At 40.5% G+C, this 25,868-nt stretch overlaps 1 protein-coding gene across 10 annotated transcripts in view; it reads left to right on the top strand.

Annotated features, from left to right (window-relative positions):
- Ddhd1 (DDHD domain containing 1) overlaps positions 1-25,868 on the top strand; it is a 61,655-nt gene that overhangs the window by 20,267 nt on the left and 15,520 nt on the right. For 3 of the 10 annotated variants that reach the window (XM_060390679.1, XM_060390678.1, XM_060390676.1), the window contains exons 2-10: positions 3,336-3,509; positions 4,148-4,168; positions 10,310-10,411; positions 12,353-12,481; positions 13,822-13,969; positions 16,941-17,047; positions 18,748-18,854; positions 23,012-23,274; positions 25,165-25,240. In XM_060390679.1, the coding sequence (XP_060246662.1) occupies positions 3,336-3,509; positions 4,148-4,168; positions 10,310-10,411; positions 12,353-12,481; positions 13,822-13,969; positions 16,941-17,047; positions 18,748-18,854; positions 23,012-23,274; positions 25,165-25,240 (1,127 nt within the window). The remainder of the gene's footprint in view (positions 1-3,335; positions 3,510-4,147; positions 4,169-10,309; positions 10,412-12,352; positions 12,482-13,821; positions 13,970-16,940; positions 17,048-18,747; positions 18,855-23,011; positions 23,275-25,164; positions 25,241-25,868) is intronic. The other 7 variants (XM_021643346.2, XM_021643343.2, XM_021643341.2 and 4 more) reach the window with 3 other exon arrangements.

The raw sequence follows: 25,868 nt of genomic DNA, 5'->3' as shown, positions 1-25,868 counted from the left end.
CCACACACACACACACAAATACACACACACACACACACACACACCACACACACACACACACACACACACACACACACGGAAGTGCCCTGTGAACGCGGAAAGTACACGGACCATCGATGCTCTCTTCTGCATCGCAAAGCCTACCTTGGTGTCTGCTTTATGGGAGATACTAACAAGTTGTATGAATACATATGTGGACTATAAGAAGAGAAGGTGATTAGAAGCTTACCTGAGGAATAGTGCAGAGCCAAAAGAGAGTTTTGAGTATTGAAATAAAACAGTGTATTGGTTTTGGCAACTCTGAGAGGTGGATTAGGTCTCTGCAAAGAAAGGAGGAAGCTGGGGTGTGTGTGCGCACGCAAGCGAATGCGACCACTAAGCATTAGTAGAGGTGGTGAGACTGTTAACAGGTTTGACAATGGGGTGCCAGGTTTCGGTGGCGGCTTCACAAACTAAACAAGAGAGCCATTCTGATGAGGAAGGGATAGTTTGAAAACTCATCCGGGTGAGTGCATACGTACCCTGTGCACACATCCCGGGACTGGGCTCTGTCACTCACATATGTTCCCTTGAGGTAGATAACTAACCAGCAGGCGCCCTGCGATCTGCCTTCTCCACCCGTGTTGGGAATTCTGTCACCCCAGCAATCATGCCTGGTCTTCATGCCTGGCCCTCAGCTCTTCCCGCTTGCCATATTAAGCGCTTATTCGCAGAGCCCGACTTGAGTGTGGTTTTTGAGATGCAGTAAACAGTGCGTAGTGATGAGCTGTGTCGTAACAAGCATTTATGAAGAGGCTTCTTGGATGACTGCAAGGCTTCTGCCTCGGTGACCCGCCCAGAGCTGCTGCTGTTCCAGCCACTGTGCTGAGCAACACAGGCGGGAGGAACAGACCTGTGTGGTGTTGCTTCGTTTGTTTTCCCCTGGAAGTCAGTGGTGGGTGGCTATTCCAGGACTCAGCACAAAGCAAGAACTTGTGTTTGGGGACGAGAGGGCTCTAAATAGGTGCCTTTCCTATTTGGAAAGCCGTGCTGTGTAGTTAGTTGAAAATAGTTAAAATGAGTGTAGAAGTCTGATTGAAACTTGGTTCTCTCATCACAGCTGTGTGCCTTTGGGCAGGTGATGATTTGCTCTGTCTGTGACTCAGGGTGCACTTGAGAAGCAGGAGAAATAGTTAAGGTTACAGTTCAGATTACATGAGTTAAGCTTCTTGATCTGGAGTTAACAGCTCTGGGAACCTCAGTTGCCCTGCATGTCCTCACTTACACACGAAGTCCAGAGAGGGCCACACAGTGATAGCTCACACCTTCAGCATATAGACAGTGGTATGACTCTATAAGTACTTTCGTATAAAGAAAGCAAACTATAGAAGTTACTATCACGTCTACAAACCCGTGACTGTACAAAGTGGCTACACAGAGGCTGAAGAGACTTGAGGAGTGGTTACCACAAAGCACAGACAAAATCACCCATAGATCCCAGTGTGGATAGGGGTAAGCCTCAGGAGGCCCCCACCTCTAAAATGGAGAGCTACAGGCAATTACTGTCTGCTGAGACAGTTGAATCCATCTTCAACCAAACATAAGTTATTCAGTCCCAACTGGTCAACCCTAAACATCTGTACATAGGAGCAACACTAAGTAAACTCAGCAAATTGTGTGTGTGTGTGACAGTGATTTAAAACTGAAAATAATAGTATTCATAGATGAAAATGTCAGGCAATAATGATTAGCGTTTGGCCTCTCAAAGTGTCAAAGAAGATCACCCATATAGAGAACATGCTCTAGCGCCAACTGCTGAATACAAGCACAGGCCTGAGGTTGGTAAAGAAGGGGGAGGGAGAAGCTTGGCATAGGGCTGGGGAAGGAGAAAAGCAAAGAGTCACTTAGAGGCAAACATTCAGAAGATGAGGAAATAAAAACCGAAGAAATGTGACAAGATTTTATTGTGCTTGGAAAAGAAGTTTGTGCTTGTTGGTTTTGCCAACTTGAACAACCCTACACGTATCTGGAAAGAGGGGATCTTAATTGAGAAAGTGCTTCCATCCGTTTAGGCTACAGACAAGCCTCTAAGGCATTCTCTTGATTAATAATTGATTTCTGGAGGGCCCAGCCCACTGTGGGCAATGCCACTCTTGCCCTGGGCTGTATAAGGAAGTAATCTGAGCAAAGCAGTAAGCACCGTCGCTCCATGGTTTTGTTTCCGTTCCTGCCCCTGAGTTCCCTTGAACTGTATAAGCCCTTTCTTCCTCTAGTTGCTTTTGATCACATGCTCATCCTATCTTAGAAACCCTAAGACATTAATTACAAGCTATCCAAGGGAGAGTAAATTCAAACAAAAGTCTAATAAGGGCCATTGAAGAAAAAGGGAAATAACCAAGACTACGGAAGTAGGATGCAAAAGCAAAGAAGGGGAAGGTAGAAAGTAGCCAGTGAGATGCAGGCTGGAACACCCACATGTTCCTGGGATCTCCCAAGACAGTAGAACAAAATCCTCAGCTGTGAGGTGAGGAGAGCCAGGACAGCTCTCAGTCAGCTTCGTGACATGAGATTTTAAAGATGAGTGTTTCCTTCTGGACCGGGGGGTGGGGTTACATTACTAATAAGGTTAGAACCATGTTCAAAGAAGGCGGCAGTTCAGCAGCGCTTAAGCTGGCTGATTTGCTCTTCGAGCATCAGGTAAACAGTGAACATACAGGAATTAGAAGATGTATACCAAAACAATTACATTTTGATGTGGATCCAAGGATAAAACAGTATTGGGAATATAAGTGTAATTGTTGTGTGTCTAGATAAAAAGAATGATTTAAAAATGAAAATATAGTATTCATGTATGAAAATGTCAGACCTGGGAACACATATAATCCAACGTGACCTAAAAAGTGCAGCATTACACGCACAGTTTCTAAACAGCGCGTCTGGGATGTCACAGTCATAGAAGGCTTTGAACTACCAACATTAAAGCCATTAACCTCCTGATTTGGGTTATTTAGGGCCTCCAATATGTAGAGAGTTGCTCATCTGTCTTCCTTATGATAAAGCAACCTTATATGTAATGTCCAGTACAACGTCGTCTTGGTAACTGAAAAAACCCTAGCCAGGTGTGGTTGGTCACACCAGTCATCCTGGCACTGCAGAGCCAGAGACAAGAGAATAGCTGCGAGAGTGAGGCCCTGACTGAAGCAAACAGGAAAGCTCACCCTGGACTGAGACTGGGCTTTTTCTACCCTAAATGATTGTATTGAAGCATGAAGTGTGCTTGGGAATGGCAGTGGTGAGATGGGAAACTGCAGCTGTGTCTCCGTGGGAGAGGTTCATCTTGTGATCTTTCTTTTCAGAAGCTGATAAAATACCAGTGATGCGCGGACAGTGGTTCATTGATGGGACTTGGCAGCCTCTAGAGGAAGAGGAAAGTAATTTAATTGAGCAAGAACACCTCAGCTGTTTTAGGGGTCAGCAGGTGGAAGAAAATTTTGATATTGAAGTGTCAAAATCCATAGATGGAAAAGATGGTAAGATGACCAGTTAATGCATTTACTGTGTTCTATAAAAGGAAGTAATTGGTAGAGTTGGTAAGTTTGGCAACAGTAACTCAGGAGGGTAAGAATTTACTAAATTTGATGTTATTTTGAGGTACTAACAATCAGGCCTATGCATGCAAATGTTCCACCCTGAACATACCTTTTCTAAAATCTAAAAATGCCATGAATTTCTGGATTATTTTACTTAGTATGTATGTTTTTTTTTTTTTGCATGATATTAGCACAATGTACTATTTAGGTACAAATTGTTTATATTATACTCAGAATTAGCCATTTGGGGCAATTTGACGTATCGCTGAAATTAAAACTTATTAAATAAAATCTTTGCTGTTTTATAAAAAAAGCAGTTTTATTAGTATTTTAACTGAATTTAAAAAGCCAGAATTGCTTTTGTGTTACCCTTTACATGTCTCTGAAAGATAGATATCAGTTTCTAATTTAAAACAGTATGCTTTTTATGTTTCTTTACTCAGTAAATATGTTTCAATAATGTTAAAAACATTGTTTATAATACCCAAGATTGCCATGTTTTCAGTATGTGTCTGAATCTTGTGTAAACCTCAAAATACGTGGTGAAGTTAAAACTCCTTCTATTCCATTTACCGCAGGCAGTGGAATCAACTATTCTGGTGAGTACAATGCCCAGGTAGCCTAGAATGTGGAGATTTTCAGGGTTTCATCATCCATGCTTGCCTTTATTTGGGAGGCTTTTGGCAAGCTCTGCTGAACCTAGTGAATTAAAGTACAGCTTGAGTAACTGTTTTTCTTCCCCCTTAAAACTTCTCTAAAGCCCAGAAGCCCAGTATTGATGAAGTAATTAACAGACTGCAGCTCTTCTGTGTCTGCAGGCTGTATGTCCTACTTCTGCCCGTTTGTCCATTCCTCTGGGCTTCACTGCCTGTCATCTCTCTGAACATACATAGAGACACATGCATTGGTCACAAGAAAAGCTTTAACACTACCTTAGCTTTTCTGTCTACTCAGTTATGTCTAGATAACTGAGGAGACTTGCAGTTTCCACGTTAATTACTAGTGAAATCAGCATTTACATGATACTTTCCAATTTACAGGTACCATACTCTATAAGTTTTAAATACGTTATCTCATTTTCTTAATCTATAGATTCAAGTGTATCCTTATTTTGCTGTCATATTTAGGCTAAAGGTTTTACCCATCAGTGTAATCAAGCAGTTCTCTGTAAGAGCTGTGGCTGCAGATGCCTGCAGGTAATATTTTAATAACTAGAGAAGTTAATACTTCACTCTTGTGTAACAAAAATAATAGAAACTGTTTGTGGTATGAAGTTAAGAAATGGTCTCTCGCCACTGCCTCTAGAATCGCCACCAGCCCACTTCACAGTGTCTCAGAGACGGGACTTTTGTCATAAAACAGTTTCACTGCTAGTAGACAAAGTGGAGTTTGGAAAGTTTTTCTTCTTCTTCTTAAGTTTTCTACCTCAAAAATGGCAATTTGGGTAACAAAAATAGTTTTGCCACCCCTGTTCCTTATGGTTAGTGCCTGAAAACTTGGAGGAAACAGTATGCAAAATAGAAGGAAGTTATTCCCTTCCTCATATTATCTATCATCTTCCCCTTTGCCATCAGCCTGTGTAGTCAGGCAGCAGTTCTATGTCATCTCTACATCCTACCTGTTTAGAATCATATTCACGATAGAATTAATTTTCATGTGAACCCTGTACTCCTGCTCGCGCTCTCTAAATATTAAATGTAACAAATACTTCAGTCTTCTGCAAAGTGCCCAAGCTTAATATGCCTCAGAACAGTTTGTTTGTATAAGTAGATTTCATAGTTGATGTTCTCTTCTCTCTCTCTCTCTCTCTCTCTCTCTCTCTCTCTCTCTCTCTCTCTCTCTCTCTCTGTGTGTGTGTGTGTTACAGAAGAGAGAAGAGACTCAGCTAGGGCAGCACCGCATGCTATCTTAGGGATAGTTAAATCTAGCCAGCATGGTGTACACCTCTAATGCCAGCTCTCAAAGCCAGCCTAGTCTACACAGCAAGTTCCAGGACAATCAGTACTACGTAGAGAGACCTTTTCGAGAAATACTTAAACTATTACACTGTCATATTTTTTAAATGATTCCTTTAAGTTCATTAGAGGAAATTTTTACTTTTGTTGTTGAACTTTTCTTTTTCTTTTTTCGAGACAGGGTCTCATGTAGTCCCAGATGGCCTTGAACTCTCCATGTAACTGGGAATGATATCTTACCTACCTCTACCTCCCAAGGGCTAAGATTACAGGCATACCGCACCACTCTCAGTTTATGATAAAAAAAAAATTATCTGTACTGTGGCATAGGTAAAGATTTATCATATTACTAGTTCAATTTATTATAAATATAATTTTTAGTCCTTTCATCTGTTATATTCAGTATATATTCAGAGGTTAAGGTGTGACACTTTAAAGATTCTGGGAAATTTTGTAGTGTATTTGAAAATTACAGCTGGTATTACAGAAACATCATTTACCCTCTAGAAAGCCACCATTTAGGGGAATACCTCGAACTTAAAGTAGTTAACAACAAAAAAAAAATGTATACTCCAGATTATTTCATCTTGCTTTCTAAACTTTCTATTTTATTCTTTCAGGGATGAAAAATACCCTTTCCCCTAAATATATTCTTGTGTGATGATAAAGCATTGACTCTTCTTGTGTCAAGATTGTTAATGCCTCCAAGCTGTGCTAGGCACTTTTGTGGGAGAAATATAAAGGCATCTACCCTCGGAGTTTTCAGGATGTCTCAGAGAAGGGAGACCCAGCAGGAGAGGTATAAGACAGTAAATGTGAGGAGGCACAGCGGACAATGGATCCAAACAGTTTGGAATAAAGTGCCATGGAGTTATTAACAAGCTCTCTAGAGTCTCTTCCAGTAACTACAAATGTTTGCAAATACTAGAAGCAGGAACTCATTGGTGTTTTAGGGAATTACGAGGGAACTAAGTTCTTGCCTTCAGGGACATCAGAATAAAATATTGCTTCTCACCTTTGACCATGTCTGTTTAGTGTAGCTGTCACCACAAGTGGATTAGATGTGCTTAAATTTTACCTTCTTTATATTTTTTCATACTAATCTAAATGAACATTGAATTAGGTTGATGGAGGTCTAGTATAACTATCCAAATAAAGAGACCCCACAAAAAAGATAATCATTGTTTGTGACTTAGATATTTGAATCTTAATTCTCTGAGAACTAAAATGAAGATGCTCTCCTACCCCATCTAGAATTCAGGGGGAAAATATGTGTATGTGTGTATATGAACCACCTGTGTGCAGGAGCCCGTTAGGGTCAGAAGAGGCATCGGATCCTCTTGACCCAGAGTTACAGATAGGAGCTGCCGTGTGGGTGCATGGAACCAAACCTGGGTCCTCTGCAGGAGCAGTAAGCACTCTTACCACAGAGCCTTCGCTCCATCCCCAAGGCTAGGAAAATGTTGTCTAACGTGGTGACTAATCTGAGCCCACCCATTCACTTGAGATGACTAATTAAATAAAACTGTGCCTTCACATACATAATCTATAAACATGTTTAGTACTGGAATACAGTTTATCCAGGCATAGACAGTAGTGTTTAACAGTTGATCTGAGTGCACTAATGTTGTGTATCATTCTGGCCACAAATGCACAGCCTCAGTTTCATGTTAAGAAAGCGTAAGACGCACTGAACATGAGGCCTGCTGCTCCAGATAACAAATGAGATGTGAGGAGACCAGGGGACCAGACAGTGCGTGTGATCCAGGAACAGAAATCCACTTGTGGAAAGCTGGAGAGCTCTGAGTGAATCCCAGCTGACAGCTGTGTGCCAGGGTTACTTGCTCCATTGTGATAACTGTACTGGAGTGGCACTGTGCTAGCCCAATGGGAAGCTGATATCAGTAAGAAATTAAGATGAAATACTGACAATCTTCAGTTAACACAAAAACCAAGACAGTAGGAACAGAAAAAGAAAAACCAGGTGGAGCCAGAGAAAAATACTTGCACGCGTGCGTGCACCCATGTCAAGAACAGACTTGATAGGGTACAGAGACTGCCGGTGTTCCATATTCAGGCTACACCAACACTGGCCTCACATGGGCAAGGCCCGATGTTTCGTCTCTACCACCAAAACTTAGTCCCACCAAAGTCCCGGGTCAAAAGTTAGTGAGACGTGCTGACGGTGCAAGTATTACTAATGCTGTGAGTGTCCACAGTGTGTAGCAGTTTATTTGATGAGGAAAGTATATATTCCTACAGATGTCCGAAAGAACATTTCAGAAGTCGGTAAAAATGAGGGTGCCAGATTAATCCAGCATTCAAAAGGCAAAGGCAAACTGAGCTCATGTCTACATAGCATGCTCCAGGAAGGCCGGGCTACCTATAGTGAGACCCTATCTAAACATAAAAATAGATGAGGGGGAGGTGTTCTGATCCCTAGTTTGGAGTTGTGGTTTTATGATTTAATTTTTTATCAGTTTGTTTAATTTACCTGAGGTCCAAGAAAGAGTTCTGGAGTTTTGTTGTAGTTAGCAAGTTTGAGATGCACAAGACCACCTACTTTTCCTGAGAGTAAATTCTCCAGGTCTCTGAGCATCATGGTACATGCTTGGAAAGGAACTCAACAAGAGATCGTTTGAGGCAACTTAGGCAAGCCCCTGTCTAAAAGAAAATAAATTTTAATTTTCCAGACAATCGGTTTTTATAAAGGGAGAAGTTATTGCATGTTTCTCTTATAGGAATTATTATTATTATGTCCACTTTTTGGATAAACTTACTGTATTCAAAGTTACATGGCAAAGAAAGTTTCTTTGAGAGATTCATTAGTTATGGAGATGACCCTAAGTATTTAACTCTTCAGCCTTCTCATTACCGAGTAAGACTTCAATTTTATTAAATGTTACCAGCTTATAAACCAGCATCTTCAGTTGTACCGTGAACGTATGTACACTTGTGCATAGGAGCTACTAAACTCCACTTTAACAAAAGACAGGAAATAGAACTTTCTAGGCCTTCGGTCTCCTTCACCAGTGAGTGATCTCCAGCTGACAGTTTGCAAAGGTTTTCTTACGCAAAAAGAAAAATAGCACCTGTAATTCTGTTTGGGATTAAAAGAATGAATCCTAAGCAAATGATTTTCAAGTAAGAATAAGTTGTAAAGGTGAAGAACTAGCCATTTAATTCTATAAAAACATTTTAAATAAGTACAGTGTTCCTTTGAGAGTGAAAAGCTGTGTAATGGTGTTTGCTTATCTTTGTAGAGTTATGCTATTGGTTTTAAAAGGTGAGAATTCGTTTTTGTGTCTTGACCAGTTTTCTGAAAGTGCTCACATAAATTCATAATGTCAGGTGGCTCATGTGTGTCCCAAGAGCTTTGTTTGGTAAATATGGGATTTGGTTCAGGTTAATTTTACTAGACCTACAGAATTTAGTCTTTGTTTCTCTATGTAGCAAGTAACCAAGTGTATGTCTATCTGGCCCCTTAGCTCTGTTAGCAGCTTTCCTAGCTTATTTGCTTTAATGTGTTTGCTGGCCCAAGTGTACCTCTGCTCCTGGATGACTGGCCAGAGGAACGTGAAAGAAGAGTGGACAGGAAGAAGACACTTCCGTGTCCTCTTCTACCGTGTCAGAGGCATTCGTAGCTGTGCTGTCACCCAGCTCATAGCCCTAGTTCATAGGCCTCCAGCCATCTAATTGCATGTAGTAATTAATTTGTGGTGGAGTTAATGCCTTTTAAGAATTTCACACAAAAGCCCTTATCTCTGCAAATATTCTTCATGTACAAATCTCTGCATATATACTTCAATTGTGTGTACAATAGAAATGAAAGATTTTAGTTGAATAGTATGTAACCTTTTAATGTCAAATTTATGTAGAAGGGAGTGAAGGTAAAAATTGAATGTATTAGAATAAATTTTAAATCGTAAAAAATTGGTAATTTGTTAACTAAAGTAAACTGATTTATAAGGTTCTGTTTTAAATGAACTAAAATAATTACTTCAATGTAATTAATATATTGGTAACATAAATAGCAAAATTGGACAGGGAACATGTTGGCTTTAAGGTTATCTACTGGTTTGTCAAGTATCAAGTGTGTCCTGGCTTCTCTGTGTTGTCTGCTCAGTGCCTACAAGGTACCAATATGTTACCTAGTGATAGTAATTTTATGTTAGCACTAAGCTTTCCAAAAGAGATGGTTGAAGGTGGAGCCTCCAATTTGATTTTCTTGAAAGTTTATTCACTTTTAGTCTTCCGAACAACTGTCTTGGTCATGAAAGGAAGCCTTGCTTCTGACACAACCTTGAAGCCATCATAGCTCAGTATGGGTAGAGTTCAGTGGACTGTGTGTCCAGGCAAGTGGAATTAGCTGTTAAACATGACTGTAGTCTCAGATTGTGTATCATTGCTTGACTCTGACATCAGAAATGTGGTGATATAAATAACCTTTAGTATCATAGAGTTTGTAAATCTCTTAACATTCAAAGTGCCTTGCATTCTTGTAGCTATGCAGAGGCAAATAAATGATGATGATGTATTGTCTGTCACTGATAAATTTAGCTATTCTTTGCCTTTGTTTCTTTTAAAGAAAGTAGAGCATATATTTGACAGACATTAAACTAATTTTTGATTTACTGTTTTTTTTTAACTAGAAATTACATTTTGGAAAGCATTTAGAATAATGTTTGTCAAATGTAGTTTTTAAAAGTCAAAACTAAAAGGGAAAGGCAAAATAGAAAAACTCACTTAAATTTACTTTGAAGCTGAGTGTTTTTGCTTTCTTAGTTGTCTACCACATACCTCCCTTCTCCCTCCCTTCTCTGTTCAAATGGAGAGGAAATAAGGAGAGTACAGATGCCACAGGTCTTAAGCGAAAGCGTTCCCAAGGTACAGTAACCGTCGTTCTGCTCTGTGTAGCTTACGCTGAGCTTTAGTTCAGTTGTGCTTGGAGCATAGAAGTTCTAGTTTTTTTCTAAAAATGTGTCTGTTGCAGTGTTTGGCCTAGTTTTATATTATTATACATATGTATAAACTTTTGTAAACTGTGTCTTCCATTAAGATGAATAATTAAATTTGAATATTAAGATGTTTTTAAGACAATATATAAGTTTTGCAGAAGAACAAAGTTTTGCTAGATTTTCTGCTACTTTTCTCTTAATATTTCATCAAACAGTTTCAGTCTTTTAAACATATGTAGCTCAGAACTATTTCAACAAAACTTTACTTTGTAAATGCTTATTAAGCCCTTGCAGAAGTTATTAAACCCCTTTAGCTTATGAAAAGCTTCTTATTTGAAAGTCTGACCCTGTGGTTGTCTTCTAAAGGTGTAAGAGTGTGTTGTGGTAATTAAAATGTAGTCCTGTGTGAGATACACTCACACACGTGCACACGCACACACACACAAACACAACACACACACAAATGTACACGTCAGTAACATATCCTGGGAGGTAAGTAAAATATAATCGGTTTTTATAAAACTTCTAAATTATTAGTAACATAAGGGATGCATTTTCTTCTAGTGTGCCATGTCTTCTCATGGGGAACATGCTACCTCAGCATGTCTTACAGTCTTGACAAGGATTGAACCCTGTTACACAGAACTGTATTTTTTTTAATATTTTGTTACGTTATATGCATGAGTATTTTGCCTGAATACCTGCATATATGCGCATACCATGTGCGTGTCTGGTGCCATGGGCTCCTGGCACTGCTGTGTGGGTGCTCTAGAGGAGCAGCAGCCAGTGCTCTGAACCGCTGAGCAACACCTTCCACCCTAGAACTGTGCTCTTAACGCGATGTCATCACAGCTCATCCTCGGGTAGAGCGGGTGCACCTGCCAGTTCCTAGCTTTCAAGCAAATCCATCTCTTTTACATCAGTTTTTATGACTGAAACAGCGATGCAGTTTTTACCCTAACAGGGTTTAAAGTGATTATTGGTCACAGTGGTGGTAAATACCAGTTTTCAGAAGATAAAAATGTGAAATTCTCTTACTTAAGTGACAAATATATAGATGAAAATTTAGGCCTTCAAAATATATGAATTATCAAATTATCATCAGTAGAGTAGACCAGTTTCAGTTCATTGCTTCCACAACTATTAATGGATTCACGCATGTGCCCCACATTCCAAACACTAAGTTTAGCACTAGAGATACAGAAGCAGCCAGTACACAGAGCCTGCTTCGTGAGCTGAGAATCCCTTATCTGCATTTAAGACCTTGTGTAAAATAAGCATAACCTCTGCTACAGAAATGCAGCAGCCATCCTGGCATAAATATTAATTTCTTCTTAAACCTTCAGTTTTGTATTTCTGTCATGATGAACAATATTGAGTGATAATTGGCTTTAATATCCATTCCCAAAGTACCTTACATTCTAAAATATTATTCTCTTTTTACATTTTTTGTCTCACACTGAGTGAAATTTTATATATCTTGATATTTTTAGTAAAATAGAGCAGAAGGGATAGAATTTAAGTTCCTGTGCCAGGGCTGCTGGGGACTTTTAAATAAATGTGTGTCCCTCGGGGAGAGGAGTCATACCACTGGGATGCAGCTCTTTATCAAAACCATTTTAACTGCATCCAAAGGCTGTCTGGTACAGTCAGGCCTGTCCCTGCTGTTCCTTGCAGCACTGTTGACCATCTATAAAGGTCTATACAATGCTTATTGTGACAGAACTATTTCTAATGAAATGTTCTCTACTGAACTAAAATACATAGTATCTGACTTAGATAGTACTGATTCAGAAAACTGAGTATTAGGATGTTTTATACAAAGAAATCTGTCTTGGGGAACTTGAAATTCCTCTCTTTTGTGCGACAGCTGTTCATAGCTACAAACTGAGTCGGAATCACGTGGATTGGCATAGCATGGATGAAGTCTATCTCTACAGTGATGCAACCACATCCAAAATTGCAAGAACAGTTACCCAAAAACTGGGGTTTTCTAAAGGTAATTGTTACATATTACTGTGGGTTGTCAAAATTTGGGGAACCAAAAGTAGATATAAGGTATATGTATTCACTCATCAACTCATAATTATGAATGTAGAATTCTGTATCAAGGACAGTAAATGCCTTTCTGTGTGCTAAAGCAGTCCAAGTTGAGACTGTAAATTGAACATAGCAGTTGATGCATAGCATAAAGGAAGAGGAGGCTAGAATGTTTCTTTATCTTCAGTGACAGTGCCTTTTGTGGCTGGAATTGTTGAGACAGAAGCCATATTGTCTTGGATTCATTTCCGTGGAGGAGAGAATGGTGATTGTGGGAAAGACGATGCAACTCTTTTAAAGTATTGCCACTGGGGTTGCTTCCTGGCCTTTTACAGTTTAGTTTTAGTGAAAGAAAAAAGAAGGGTTGGGTAGACGGCTCCATAGATAAAAAGCATTTGACACTCAAGTGTGATGGCCTGAGTTCAAATTCTCAGAAGACACTTAAAAGATAGTGTGCAGCTATAATACAGGCTCTACTCGGGGGAGACAGAAGTCCAGAGAGCCAGCTACCGTGCCTCAGCAGCAGAGCAAGAGACTGCTTTGTGGAGGGGGGGACTGACACCTGCAGCTGTCCTCTGACCACAGGCATGCTTCCTTACATGCCAGCCTCCCCACACACACACACACACATTAATGTTTTAAGTGTCTAGGGAAGATGGAGCATCCTCAGTAAGTTTGAAAATTCATTTTTAAGTCTGATAAAATTTTTAAATGCCATCTTTCACATTTTATTTGCTATAAATGTATCTGAAAATTTTATGTTTGCATTCATTTTGTGGGTTACCTTTTTATATCTTACGCTTAAAAACAGTAATTGAATGTGTGTGCTTTTTGAGTAGTAAGCTCTTTGTATATAGATCATATTTTTGCTTAGTTTTCCTAGTATTCATGCATCTTTTATCTTTGTTAGTGATTTTTTTTTTTTTTTTTTTTGAGACAGGGTCTTACTACATAGCCCTGGCTGTCCTGGAACTCATTGTATAGTCCAGGCTGGCCTTCTGCTCACAGAGATAGACCTTTGCCTCCCAAGTACTAGGATTAAGGCATGTGCCACCGTGCCTGGTATATTGTTTTAACATAGAAAGCTTTTTTTTTTTTTTTCCTGTTTATTCTTTTGTTTTCCTAATGGTTTCTGGCTTTCCAGTTTTTATGACAGTCAATCAATATATATTATCTTACAAATTTTATTTCCTCTTCCTATACCCAATAAAATATCTTCTTATAGTCTTGTTATTACCACCTTTTCTTTCTCTAAATATATTGTGCGAGTAGCAAGCTTAGGGCTGTACTTTCCCGCAGCCTCCAGCAGCGGGACCAGGCTTCATCGCGGGTACGTAGAGGAAGCCACTCTGGAAGACAAGCCGTCCCAGACCTCTCACATCGTGTTTGTTGTGCATGGCATCGGGCAGAAGATGGACCAAGGCAGAATCATCAAGAACACAGCCATGTGAGTGCTCGCATACACTCCGCACCCAGTCCACAGTCCTAGCTTCTGCCTGCGGCGGAAGCCGGCCCACACAGGCTCAGGTGACGCTTCATTTCCCCCATTGCAGGAGGAAGGATGAATAAGAAAGCCCCAATTAACATGTGTAATTAGTTTAAGCCTGACAGCAGAAAAGATCTAGTTTTAAGTGTATTTCCTGCTCTCTGAGCTTCAGAAATTGAAAGTCTTCAGAGTTGTCCAACTCAAGGATTAAGAACTGTTTAAGGGCTGGAGAGATGGCTTAGAGGTTAAGAGCACTGTCTGCTCTTCCAGAGGTCCTGAGTTCAATTCCCAGCAACCACATGGTGGCTCACAATCATCTATAGTGAGATCTGGTGCCCTCTTCTGGAGTGCAGGTGTACATGAAGGCAGAACACTATATATATATATATAATAAATAAATAAATCTTTAAAAGAAAAAAAAAGTTGTTTAAACTGACAGTTTTTAGTGTAATCTGCCCATTCATAGCTCCCAGAGGAAACAACTCCAGATACTTAACATACAAGGCAGGATATTTACCTTCTTAATTGATACACCCTCAGCTTTAGCTAAAGCCTCTTTAGGAACTTACTGGGAGTGGGGGGTGTGGGAGGATATGTTTCAGAAGTTCAGTGGTATCTTAAAGGAGTGAGGGGTTAAAGGCTCTTTGCCAGCAGTCACAATAAAGCAAATTGATGAGGTAAAGACTTGCAGTGAGAAGTCAGTCACTATTGGTAGCAAAGTTTATCAGACCCTGAGGCTGCAGGCAGAGTTCCTTATTTGTGAAGTAAATGTCCGGTGCTAAGTAAATCCTCAGCGGCCGATATCTACAAATGTTGAGCCTGCTGCACTCTGTAAGCTCAGCGTGCCCACTGAGGGAGTGAAGTAAGAGTGCGTGCAGGTTAAGTGGTCTTGCTGTTGGGCGTTGGAGGCTGCCCTGCTCTTCTCAGTCTGTGTCTCCAATAGGCATCTCATAGCTCTAAGTCTGACCTTGTTTGATGATGAGTCAGAGATTACTTGGCATGATATCATGACCTGATACGTCCTTTGCTTAGATATTGAGGACAATGAGAACTAGGTTTGCTGGCGTAGCTTCCCTGAGATCATTAGTAAAAGAGGAGTTTGGTTTGTTTTTTTTTTTTCCAGGTAAAAGTCAGGCAAAACCTAACACAAAAAGGCCGAAGCCTGTGAGGTTTTTCCAAACTCACTGACATCTGCTTGGCCTCTGTGTCACTACCACCTCACAGGAGCTGTACAAAGACCATATCAGTAACTTCACATGGGTGCAACTGACACCGCAGGGAACGGTGGAAGGAGGAGTGGGTTTGCAGATTGACAGACAGGGGGCCCATCTCAGTCTGCAGTGGGTGGACTGTAGTATTTGGAATATAAACAGACAGGAGGCCCATCTCAGTCTGCAGTGGGTGGACTGTAGTATTTGGAATATAAACAGACAGGAGGCCCATCTCAGTCTGCAGTGGATGGGCTGTAGTATTTGGAATATAAACAGACAGGAGGCCCATCTCAGTCTGCAGTGGGTGGACTGTAGTATTTGGAATATAAACAGACAGGAGGCCCATCTCAGTCTGCAGTGGATGGACTGTAGTATTTGGAATATAAACAACATAAAATGCTCTAATGTTATTGTGAAATAATTTTTATAGTCAGCTGAGAAAATGAGGCTACTGAACTATATACCTGCTAAAATTAAAATTTTACTCAGTTGTAATACCATAATACTGAATAGATGTTATTTTAGAAAAATATGCTGTTTGGAGCTAAGATGGCTGGGGGATAGCTCAGTGGCAGAGTATTTGCCTCACGTGTGCAAGGTAGGACTCTGGAGTATTTGAAACCTTGGGTTTCATGTTTGCATGAAGAAAAGAGAAGCAGAAATAAAATGGTGTGGTATCTGGGATTTGCTTTAAACTATGCAAGGAAGGTGTGTCTGTTGAAGGGATAGTATGAGAAGTTTTTCACAGTGAACCATTCAGTATCTTCATTGTGCTAATCATAATCCTATCCATAACTGACAAAAGGAAAGATGTAAGTTCATCGATACCTTAATTTTCAAAGCAAAAAACAAACAACTGAAATTTGCAAAATAAAGAGAAGATAAAGGAGAGCACAGAAAGATTGCAAGAGCCCGAGGATTAGGAAATCTTCTGCAGGACAGTGTCTTCTAGATGTGACAGGGAGGCTGAAGCCATGAACCCTCAACAGGATGGCTGCCTGAGCAAAACCTGGCCCATGGCACTGCCACTAGGCATGCCAAGATGGACACAGTAAACTCAGAGGGCCCACCACTAGATGAAGAGCTAGCTACAGATAGTTAACTACTTCAGAGACAGGGAAAATTAGTCATCCCAGGGTGAGCCCCCTAATTGCTTATGCGGTACCATGTGGTCAGACCTAAAGTTATATACATGTAAGGAACACTAAACAGACCTAGCAGGTTGTATTTATGTATTTACTCGTGTGTGTATGTGTGCAACAATAATGCAAGAAAAAGAGGCCATAAATTGAGAGGGAACAGGAAAGGTAAGCTTGGGATATTAGAGATGCTGGAAGGAGGGGTGGGGAATGATGTAATTATATACTAATTTAAAAAAAATGTTTAAAGAGATGAAATGAGATAATGCGTAATTAGATGATGGCCTAGAGGGGAGCGCAAGCACAGATTCATTCACTGTGCTCTTACATCCCTGAAGAGCTGTGCAGTAATGTACAGTAAATTAAAATGTACGGTAACAGAAAGTTCAAGTCCTTGGTGAGAAACAGGAAGGTGACCGAGGCAGAGCTGAGCTGTGTTGGCAGCTTGGTGTCGCTGTCAGTGGAGTATAGTTGCACAGCTACCAGGAAATGGAAGTGTTGCAATGAGAGGTACCGTACACCATGGAAAGACATATGTGAAGTTGTCCTCAGAGTTTGTCTTATGTTTGTCTTATTTTTTAGGATGAGAGAAGCTGCAAGAAAAATAGAAGAAAGACATTTTTCCAACCATGCAACACATGTTGAGTTTCTGCCTGTTGAATGGCGGTCAAAGCTTACTCTTGATGGAGGTATATTTTGCTTTGAAATTGAATGATACTAGCCAGTGACAAATCCTTTCTAGAGTAAGTTTATGAGGTTTTAGAAATATTTTTAGTAAGAACAAAATCTTGGCCAGGTACGGTGGCGCACGCCTTTAGTCCCCGCACTCGGATGGTCGATGCAGGTGGATCTCTGTGGCTCCAAGGCTGGTGTGGTTTACATTGCTGTCAGCTCAGAATACACAAACTATACAGAAAAATCATTATATCCAATCAGCTTGTCAGGTCATGACATAAAAGATTCATGTGCAAAAACAATTGCTTTTCTTTAGACCAGAAATAACATAAAAAATGTAAGACCTCAAGAAATAACTCAGATATTATACAACTTTTATATAAAATGTGTAACTTTAAATAACTTAAGTGTGTACATTTACATTTTAACGTACAAGTACTATTAAAATATAGAAAATGTAAATACAGAAATGATTCTCTCAGGGTAAATGGCTGAATACTCTAGAGATGCAACTCGCAGACTGAGCTGTAGACTTTATGGGACTCGATAAACTGACTGTGGAGCAGAGGGTCTGCCAAGGCAGGGTCAGGGGTCAGGGCCTCCGAGGTGGCAGGAGTCAGGGCCTCCGAGGTGGCAGGAGTCAGGGCCTCCGAGGTGGCAGGAGTCAGGGCCTCCGAGGTGGCAGGAGTCAGGGCCTCCGAGGTGGCAGGAGTCAGGGCCTCCGAGGTTGCAGGGGTCAGGGCCTCCGAGGTTGCAGGATGGCTAACCCTTTCTAGCTGAAATACGTCAATGTTGGAGGAAAGCTGGGGAGGAAAACCAGTGCCAAGGCACGTCAGCCTTTGCTAACGCTGGAACCCCACCACAGCAAAACAGTATCGCAGCCCAGGGCTGAAACCGTGGATGACCTGTACTTTGAATGTGTTTGGAAACAGGTTATCCTATGGGGGAAAGGCTAAAAAAAAAAAAAAAAAAAGTGCTGCTTTATTCATTAGCTGGACCAAAGGCTGAACATGAAGGCCAAGACTCTCCGACACATTGGAAGAGTACTTGAGGATAGAGAACCTTAGTCTTCATCGTGTTGCCTTTTAGACCTTACTACATTGTACTAAATTACAGCATAAATAAAATAAAACCATTCAAGCCAGTGCATGACTTGCCTTCACCTGAGGTCACAGGGCTTCTGCCCTTCTGTGCTTTCCCATGGCAGTGTCCATTCCCTGTGCTTGCATAACCCATGTGGAGCTCAGTGCTCTCCAGTGCTTTTAGTACTGTAACTGTTTGTTTCACAAGTCACACAGCCTTTGTCCTGTTTACTGATGCCCATAACGAATTTGTTTACCTTTGTTTATATTTGTGATCTGACATTGCGGGCCCATCAAGTCATTGGTTCACGAGAGATTGATAAATACAAAGCATAGGAAAAATGTATTTGTCGCCAGTTTGTTGTTAGCAGTGCCAGGCATGCCAGGTGGGCATAGTCAGGGCCAGGGTAGATAGAGGCCAAGAAATGGATAATGGCCTTCATTCTTTAACGTTCCTTTTCTGTTTGTGTCTCTTTTTATTGTCTCTTACTTTCGGTGTTTTGTTTTAGATATTTTAAACAAAGGAAAGGTCCCCCACTAACGTTTAATGTTTAAACATTGAATTACTTTAAGAAATGTAATTTTTCCCTGTAACCTTCTGTAAGTTTGATTTGGTTGTTTTGTTCCTGTAGACACTGTTGATTCCATTACCCCTGACAAAGTGCGAGGCTTGAGGGACATGCTGAACAGCAGTGCAATGGACATAATGTACTATACCAGCCCACTTTACAGGGATGAGGTAAGTGTCACGACTGTGTTGTCATGTTAGGTGTGCTTCCCAGTGGCAGCAGATAAATGCCGTTTAATAGTGAATTTGGTCAGCTTCAGACCAAGTCTTCCCCAGGGCTTCCCAGACAGGCCTGGCCTGATAAGAGTGTCACTCGGTGCTCCTTAAAAATACAGAGGAAGGCCATAACTGGTAATGCACACCTTTAATCCACTCAGGAAGCAGAGCCACCCAGTGAGTCCTTGTCTCAAAACAGAGAGGTACATGGTGGTTCACGCTTGTAATCCCAACACTCAGGAGACAGGGCAGAAAGATTGCTCCGAGTTCAAGGCCAGTCGCTACAGAGTGAAACCTTGTCTCAAAAAACAATAGACTAATAAAATTATAAGTGTGTGTGTGTGTGTGTACTCTATTGAGGATAGAGATGAAGGTATCATTCTGAACTCATGATTTATAAAATATGTCTATAAGTATTGTATGTGTATATGTGTGTGTGTATATATAAATGTATACACATACAGTACCTATATTGTATGTATACACACACACGCACATATGGAGGTGACTGCTCACATACTTGCATTTCCCAGTCATGTACACTAAAATAGCTAAGAAACAAAAATATCCCTTACCATACTGAGTAGTCCTAACATCCAGATGTTTACCGTACTGTGTTTCCAATAAAGAAAAAAGCTGATTCAGAGCCCAAAACAACTATTTATGACAGAAGCTAAAGAAATTCAAATGAATAATGGCAGGTCACAAGGATAGGACCAGAGAACAGGTCAGTTGCCTGAGTCTGTTTGGGTACCTAGGTTGATTGTTGACTGTTACTACAGGAATTATTAGTACTTTTAATGTTTAATGTGGGGGTATAATAATGACAGTGCAATAAGGATTGCAAACCTTTTTTTAATCTAACATTTATTTTGGTTATAATTTGAAAAATAAGTGGGAGGAGGAGAGGTCCCTTGCTTTTAGAATGATAAAGCTGACTGGGGTTGGAAAATCACTTTATAGCTGGCATGGCGGTATCGGGTATCCAGAGTCTGGATGTGAATGTTAAATGGAGGGCAATGTTTTGTTTAGGAGCAGACTAATTGCCTGGTCTTAGAGTACATCCATAGACTGCTCACTGGTCCATAAAGGAGAAATCATAATTACACACAGGAGAAATCAGGCAGCCTCTATACTGGGTTTCCCAGGGGACAGGTGGACATTGTAAACCTTTGGGTGTGGTTTAAACCTATGGAGGATGCAACATCCTCTTCTCGGCATCTTAATATGATGATGAAATACTTGAAAAACACAAAACAAGGACTAGGACTGAGGCTGCGTTCTTTTAAACTCTCAGTGCCATAAATGACAGTAATTACAGGAAACATTCAGTAATTCAGATTACAGGAGGTGAAAAGATCTGATAAACACTGTATCCCATCTTCCTGTAGTAGATGAGGGAGCTGCAGGAGGGGATGACAGAGTTGGATTATGGGTGGTAACTTAGATAAAATATATCCAAACAGTACCATGTGGCATGGATAATTATGCTAGAAATAGTGCTAGTTTGAAGGAATAAACACTGAAGTATTAAGTATGAAGTATTAAGGGATAAAAGACGACAATGGATACTATATTCCTCAAGTAATTACCAAAAATTCTCGGAAGTTATTCATGTATGTGTTCACAGAAGCAGAGAGAAATAATTTATCACAAATGTGATAAATACTAACAAAAGGAGAATCTAAATAAATCCTAGTGTGTGGATTTTTTAATTACGTGTTGTGAGGAGGGGAATGTGCATGTGTGTGCGAGCGCCTGTGGAGTCCAGAACAGGGCATCTGCTCCTTTGAGCTCGAGTGAACAGGTGGTTGTGAGCTGCCCCATACGGGTGTTTGTCCTCTGTAAGAGCACTGTACATTCTTAACCACTGAGCCAGCTCCAGCCCAGACATTTGGCTGTTTGTGCTAATTTTACTATGTAACATTTTATATTTTCAAGTTATTTTTAAATAAAAGTTGAGGAAATAAACTATTTAAAGGGAAAAACTGTTTTCTAGGTCCATCCCCCAGAGGTTGTGAGTCACTTGGTCTGAAATAAAGCCTGTGTTTATATTTTAAATCAACAGTTCTCCTAGGTGATACCCTGAGGGAATTCTGGGTAGTATTTCTTAAGGCATTATGAAGAACAAAAGGAGTACTTAGGAAGAGATGGGCAAAGGTGATCTTGTTTTTTTATAAAAGAAAAGTCTAAATTAGAATCCCTCATGTGGGAGCCTGGGAGGTGCTCAGCTAAGAGCACTTGCTTTGACAGAGGACCCCGGTTCAGTTCCTAGCACCCACAGGGTGGCTCACACTTCCAGGGGATTGGAACCCCCTCTTCTGACATCCTCCAGGCACATGTGCTGCGCAGACATACCTGCAGACAGAACACTCATAAAAAAACAAAATAATCTGAGAAATTAGTCTCTCATGTTCCTCTAACCCAGAAGTAAAGTAAGAATCCGTGAAGAGCAGCAGCAAGTCCATTTGCTTAAGGAAGACCTTTGTAGTAGCAAAGCTGCCTTCTGGGTTAGGGTAAGCCACCACCAACCAGAGGGGCCACAGAAGGGACTCTTCATCTCCACAGCGTTCATTTAGGTCACCCATGGGTCTCTTGACTCTGAGATTGAGATTCTCAGGAAAAACCCTAAGTTTGTCAATGGCCACAGAAGAGCCAGGGTAGTGGGTAAAGGCTGTGTCAGCTAGGTCCTCTCAATTCACATTTTTGAGGGTTGCATTTTTTTAAACAACATGAAAATTGAGTGCTTTTTGCCAGTGTACTGAGACACCTCTATTTTTACATGGTATAAACCTTAATTAAGACCTTCAAAAGTAAATAATGCGCAGAGCTAGGTTAGTGTCTCACTTGCCCTAGCATGCAGAGAGCTGCATTCAGTACCAAGGAAACTACACACATGCGCACTTTCTCCCCAACTGTTGCATGGATTGTAAGGAAGGAAGTTTTTTGGTTTTGTTTTTTTGTTTTTATGGATTGCTGATACTGTACGAGCTCACTCCAAAGAATTACATTTCAGCTCCCTTAGTGAACAGCATGGACATTGACATTGCACTGCATACCTTTTAGTCTTGCCTGAGGTTTTACCTACAGTCCCTCCTGAAAGGCTTTTATGTCCTTTTCCCCTTGAACTAGTCGTTCATAGAGTTCTCGGGCCAGCAGCACCAACAGTTTCCAGGAATTTGTCGTGGATGCAAATTTCAGGCCGTCAGAGTCTCTGATCAAGAGGTAGAGCCCACTGGTCTGCCCAGATTAGCCTCAGGGTTGTTTTATTACACTCCAAGATGTCAGCAGAGGATGCCAGGCCTTCAGGCCACTCCTGAGCCTGCCAGTCATAAGCACAAGAGTGAAAGCCACTGTATGCACTTAGAGGAAGAATGTTCAATCTCAGCTGATGGAGTTTGGTTGCCTCCTGATTGAAAATAGAAGCTGAAAGAAAAAAAGAAAGAAAAAAAGAAACGCTCTTAACCCACTTAACCCTAGCTTGTTAAGTGATGAGATGAAATGGATAAACACTGAATTCTATAATCAGATCAAAGAAATAGGAAGAAGGACTCAACTAACCCTCAGATCCAGGTCCAGAATGGGTTTCAGTGATAACATAGTGTTAGTTTGTTAGATTTGGGGAGGAGGTTATTTCAGTAATGTTCATTGATGTTCAGCTTCAAGGGGAAAAGCCTCATAGAGACAAATGTATCTGCTATAAATTTATATATTTTTTTAAAATTTTACTGTGACTAAAGCCACACACTATAAAAATTTTGAATTGACATAGTAAGTTTCAGTGAAGTGAAAATTCTCAGGGATCTTTGGAGATCTTACTGGAATTTAAAAGGAAATTTTTGTTTGTAGGTCAGCTGGCTAGTGGAATTTACTAAAAGTATATAAAAGGGTCTTTTTCAGTAATCTGCCTGTGGTGTATTCTGTGGTGATGACATGGTTTGTAGCGTAGAAATGTCCCTCCATTTCTACACCTTTTTAAAGCACCTGAGTAAATGTAATATCTATTTATATTTTATCATATTTGTTTTTCTTCTTAATACATCTGCATTTTAGAAGTAAAGTGTGTAGCGCTCAGTGAAAAGTCTAATATGATATTTTCTTATTTCGAACAGCTAGTTAAAGGCCTTCAGCAAGAGCTGAACCGATTATATTCCCTTTTCTGTTCTCGGAATCCAGACTTCGAAGAGAAAGGGGGTAAAGTCTCAATAGTGTCCCATTCCTTGGGGTGTGTAATCACTTATGACATCATGACGGGCTGGAATCCAGTTCGACTGTATGAGCAGCTGCTGCAGAAGGAGGAGGAGCTGCCTGACGAGAGGTGGATGAGCTATGAAGAGCGGCATCTTCTGGATGAGCTCTATATGACAAAGCGACGGTAAACAACCTAGCTTCTGAGAGAGCTGAGAGTGTCTTTATGGTATTGCTAATGTTCGTACGAGAAGGCCTTGGGTCCAAAGAGATGGCGTCACAGTTAAGAATACAGGCTGGTCTTTCAAAGGACCCGAGTTGAGTTCCCAGCACCTACATCAGGCTGCTCACAACTCCTTGTCTGTAACTCCAGCTCCGGGAAACCCAGTGTCCTCTTCTGTCCTCACAGGTGCACACAGAAAAACATGTAGTTAAAATTTCAAGTAAAAAAGAAAGGAAGCTTTATGCTTTGTTCACGATCAATTACTAGATAACATGCCCAAGTAAGCTATAGGTTATTAACTTTTATACTACTTACATGCATTTTTCTACAGAATAAAATAGTTTCATTTGCCTCCTTCCACCTTTGCTCACAGGTTGCAATGTGTAATCATTTGTTTTGCTGCTGTGTAGAGGTTGGTCTGCACCTTTGTTAATACTGTTCTGAAAATAGTGTTAAAACTTCTTCATTCTTGGCAGATTATTTTACATTATCTTTGTTAACGATTATATACCATATAATAAACATTTAATGATTATATGACCATTAATGACCTTCTTAGATCTTTTAAATATTTGCTACATTATTATCTTAATTTATATTTTCATTCTTCATCTTTTTCATTTTCTTACTGATATAAGTTTGCAATGAAAAACACTGATTCTGATAGTTTAACATTTTATAAAAACAGTTGAGTTATTTAACAAGTTTTTACTATGAAAGTATTGGCTTTGTTTTACTTTTGGAATAGTTGTCTCGGGGTTATATTGGTTAGATGCCATAGACATAAATATTATAACAGAAAAATGAATTTTAGTCTTGGAAGAAAATGGCATTTAGCTAGGCGTGGTGGCACACGCTTTTAATCCCAGCACTCAAGAGGCAAACACCAGTAGATTTCTGAGTTTGAAACTAGCCTGGTCTACAGAGCAAGTTTTAGGACATTCAAGAGCTACACAGAGAAACCCTGTCTTGAAAAACCAAAAAAGAAAGTTTGGCAGTCCTCAAAGCAGCATTTTAGATGAGTAAATCTGGTGAGACTTTGTATTCGACCTTAATTTGATTCCTAGCACACATGTCAGACAGCTCAACAATCACCTGTTCCTCTAGCCACAGGAGTTCCAGCACCTTTTTCTGGCTTGTTGCAGGCACTGCATCCATATTTCTGCACAAATATCCGCAAACACATGTGGTTAAAAATAAAGTCTAAAAAGATTTAAAAATTAAAAAAGAAAAAAAGACATAGCCATGGAGGCGTATGCTTGTAATCCTAGCACTTGTTAGGTAGAATCAGGGTCAGGAATTGAGTCAGCCGAGCTAAAGGAATAGTCAAGGAAACATACATATGCACAGAAAATGAGCTGTCACTTTCTTGAGAAAAAATGTTAAGCAAATGTATTATTATGTGTGAGCAAGACCAAACGGTGATATGAGTGAGGTGACTCAAATGCTGTTTAGCAGAGAAGGGCCAAACTGTGGTGGACTAGTAATGTCTAATTCAGAAATTAAAGTAGGTGGAGTCAATGCCATGAAGAGACCTATAAAATTCATTTATAATAAATGTAAAAAAGGGAAAAAAAGTTTTTTAAAAAGACTGGACAAGAGAGTATAAAGTATAATTTTTAAAGCTACATTGGATGGATGGATGGATGGATGGATGGATGGATGGATGGATGGATGGATAAAGTGTGTCTATGCAGGTGTCATGAGAAGTTCCTGAGCAGTACAGCAGGAGCATTAAATAAATGTTGTCATGGGCCTTAGTATGAGGGCTGTCACATGCTTCATACAGTAGTAAGCCTCTGGTTGTAGTGAAACTATAAATGTATGTAAGTGTGGTCTCATGCTGCCTCCTAGGCTGAGGGAAATAGAAGAGCGGCTGCATGGACTGAAGACATCAGCCAGAACACAGACACCTGCCTTAAAGTTCAAGGTAAGGGAAGAGTCTTTGGCTCAGTATGGGGCTTGGAACCAGCGAAAGTCTAGTCATGGGTGGTTATTCAGCACATATTACGTGCTTGGAGACTGTCAGGGGCAGCATGGACAGGGTGGTTCTCCAGCCCCGGGTGTCACAGTACCTTGGTGCCCTTCCGCAGTGTGCAAGGCAGTAATGCACTAGAGGGTGGCCTTCCTTTTGTCTGGAAAGCTTTAAAAGGATAAACACTTGTTCGTTATTTGCATTTGGGCCAAGTCAAAAGAGAAAAAAAGTGAGAGGAAAAGCCGAGACAGATGTGTGAAATGTTTACTGTTTAGAAGTAACAGACTTTTGGTCAGCAGCAAGAAGAAAATAAAATGAGGTGAACAGGAGCGATTTCAAAGTATACAGCCAATGAAAAGTCTAGGACAAAAGCCCAGGACAAGGTCACGAGGTCATTTGGCTGGACTGTTCAGGACTCAGCAAGGGGCCATGAGAGAAGGAACTGCCATCTGCTTGCCAGGGCAGAGTGAAACTAGCTTCAGAGTAGTGAAAACTGCTCTGCTAAGCCTGAGGGGAAGAGACATCAGCACTAGCTTACTCCTCCTGGCCGTAGTAAACAAGGTGGCATGAGCCAAGCACTCCA

Source organism: Meriones unguiculatus, chromosome 9, assembly GCF_030254825.1.
Source record: "Meriones unguiculatus strain TT.TT164.6M chromosome 9, Bangor_MerUng_6.1, whole genome shotgun sequence".
Classification (NCBI taxonomy): domain Eukaryota; kingdom Metazoa; phylum Chordata; class Mammalia; order Rodentia; family Muridae; genus Meriones; species Meriones unguiculatus.
The sequence above is the reverse complement of the archived record's forward strand: the minus strand, read 5'-3'. Positions and strand labels throughout refer to the sequence as shown.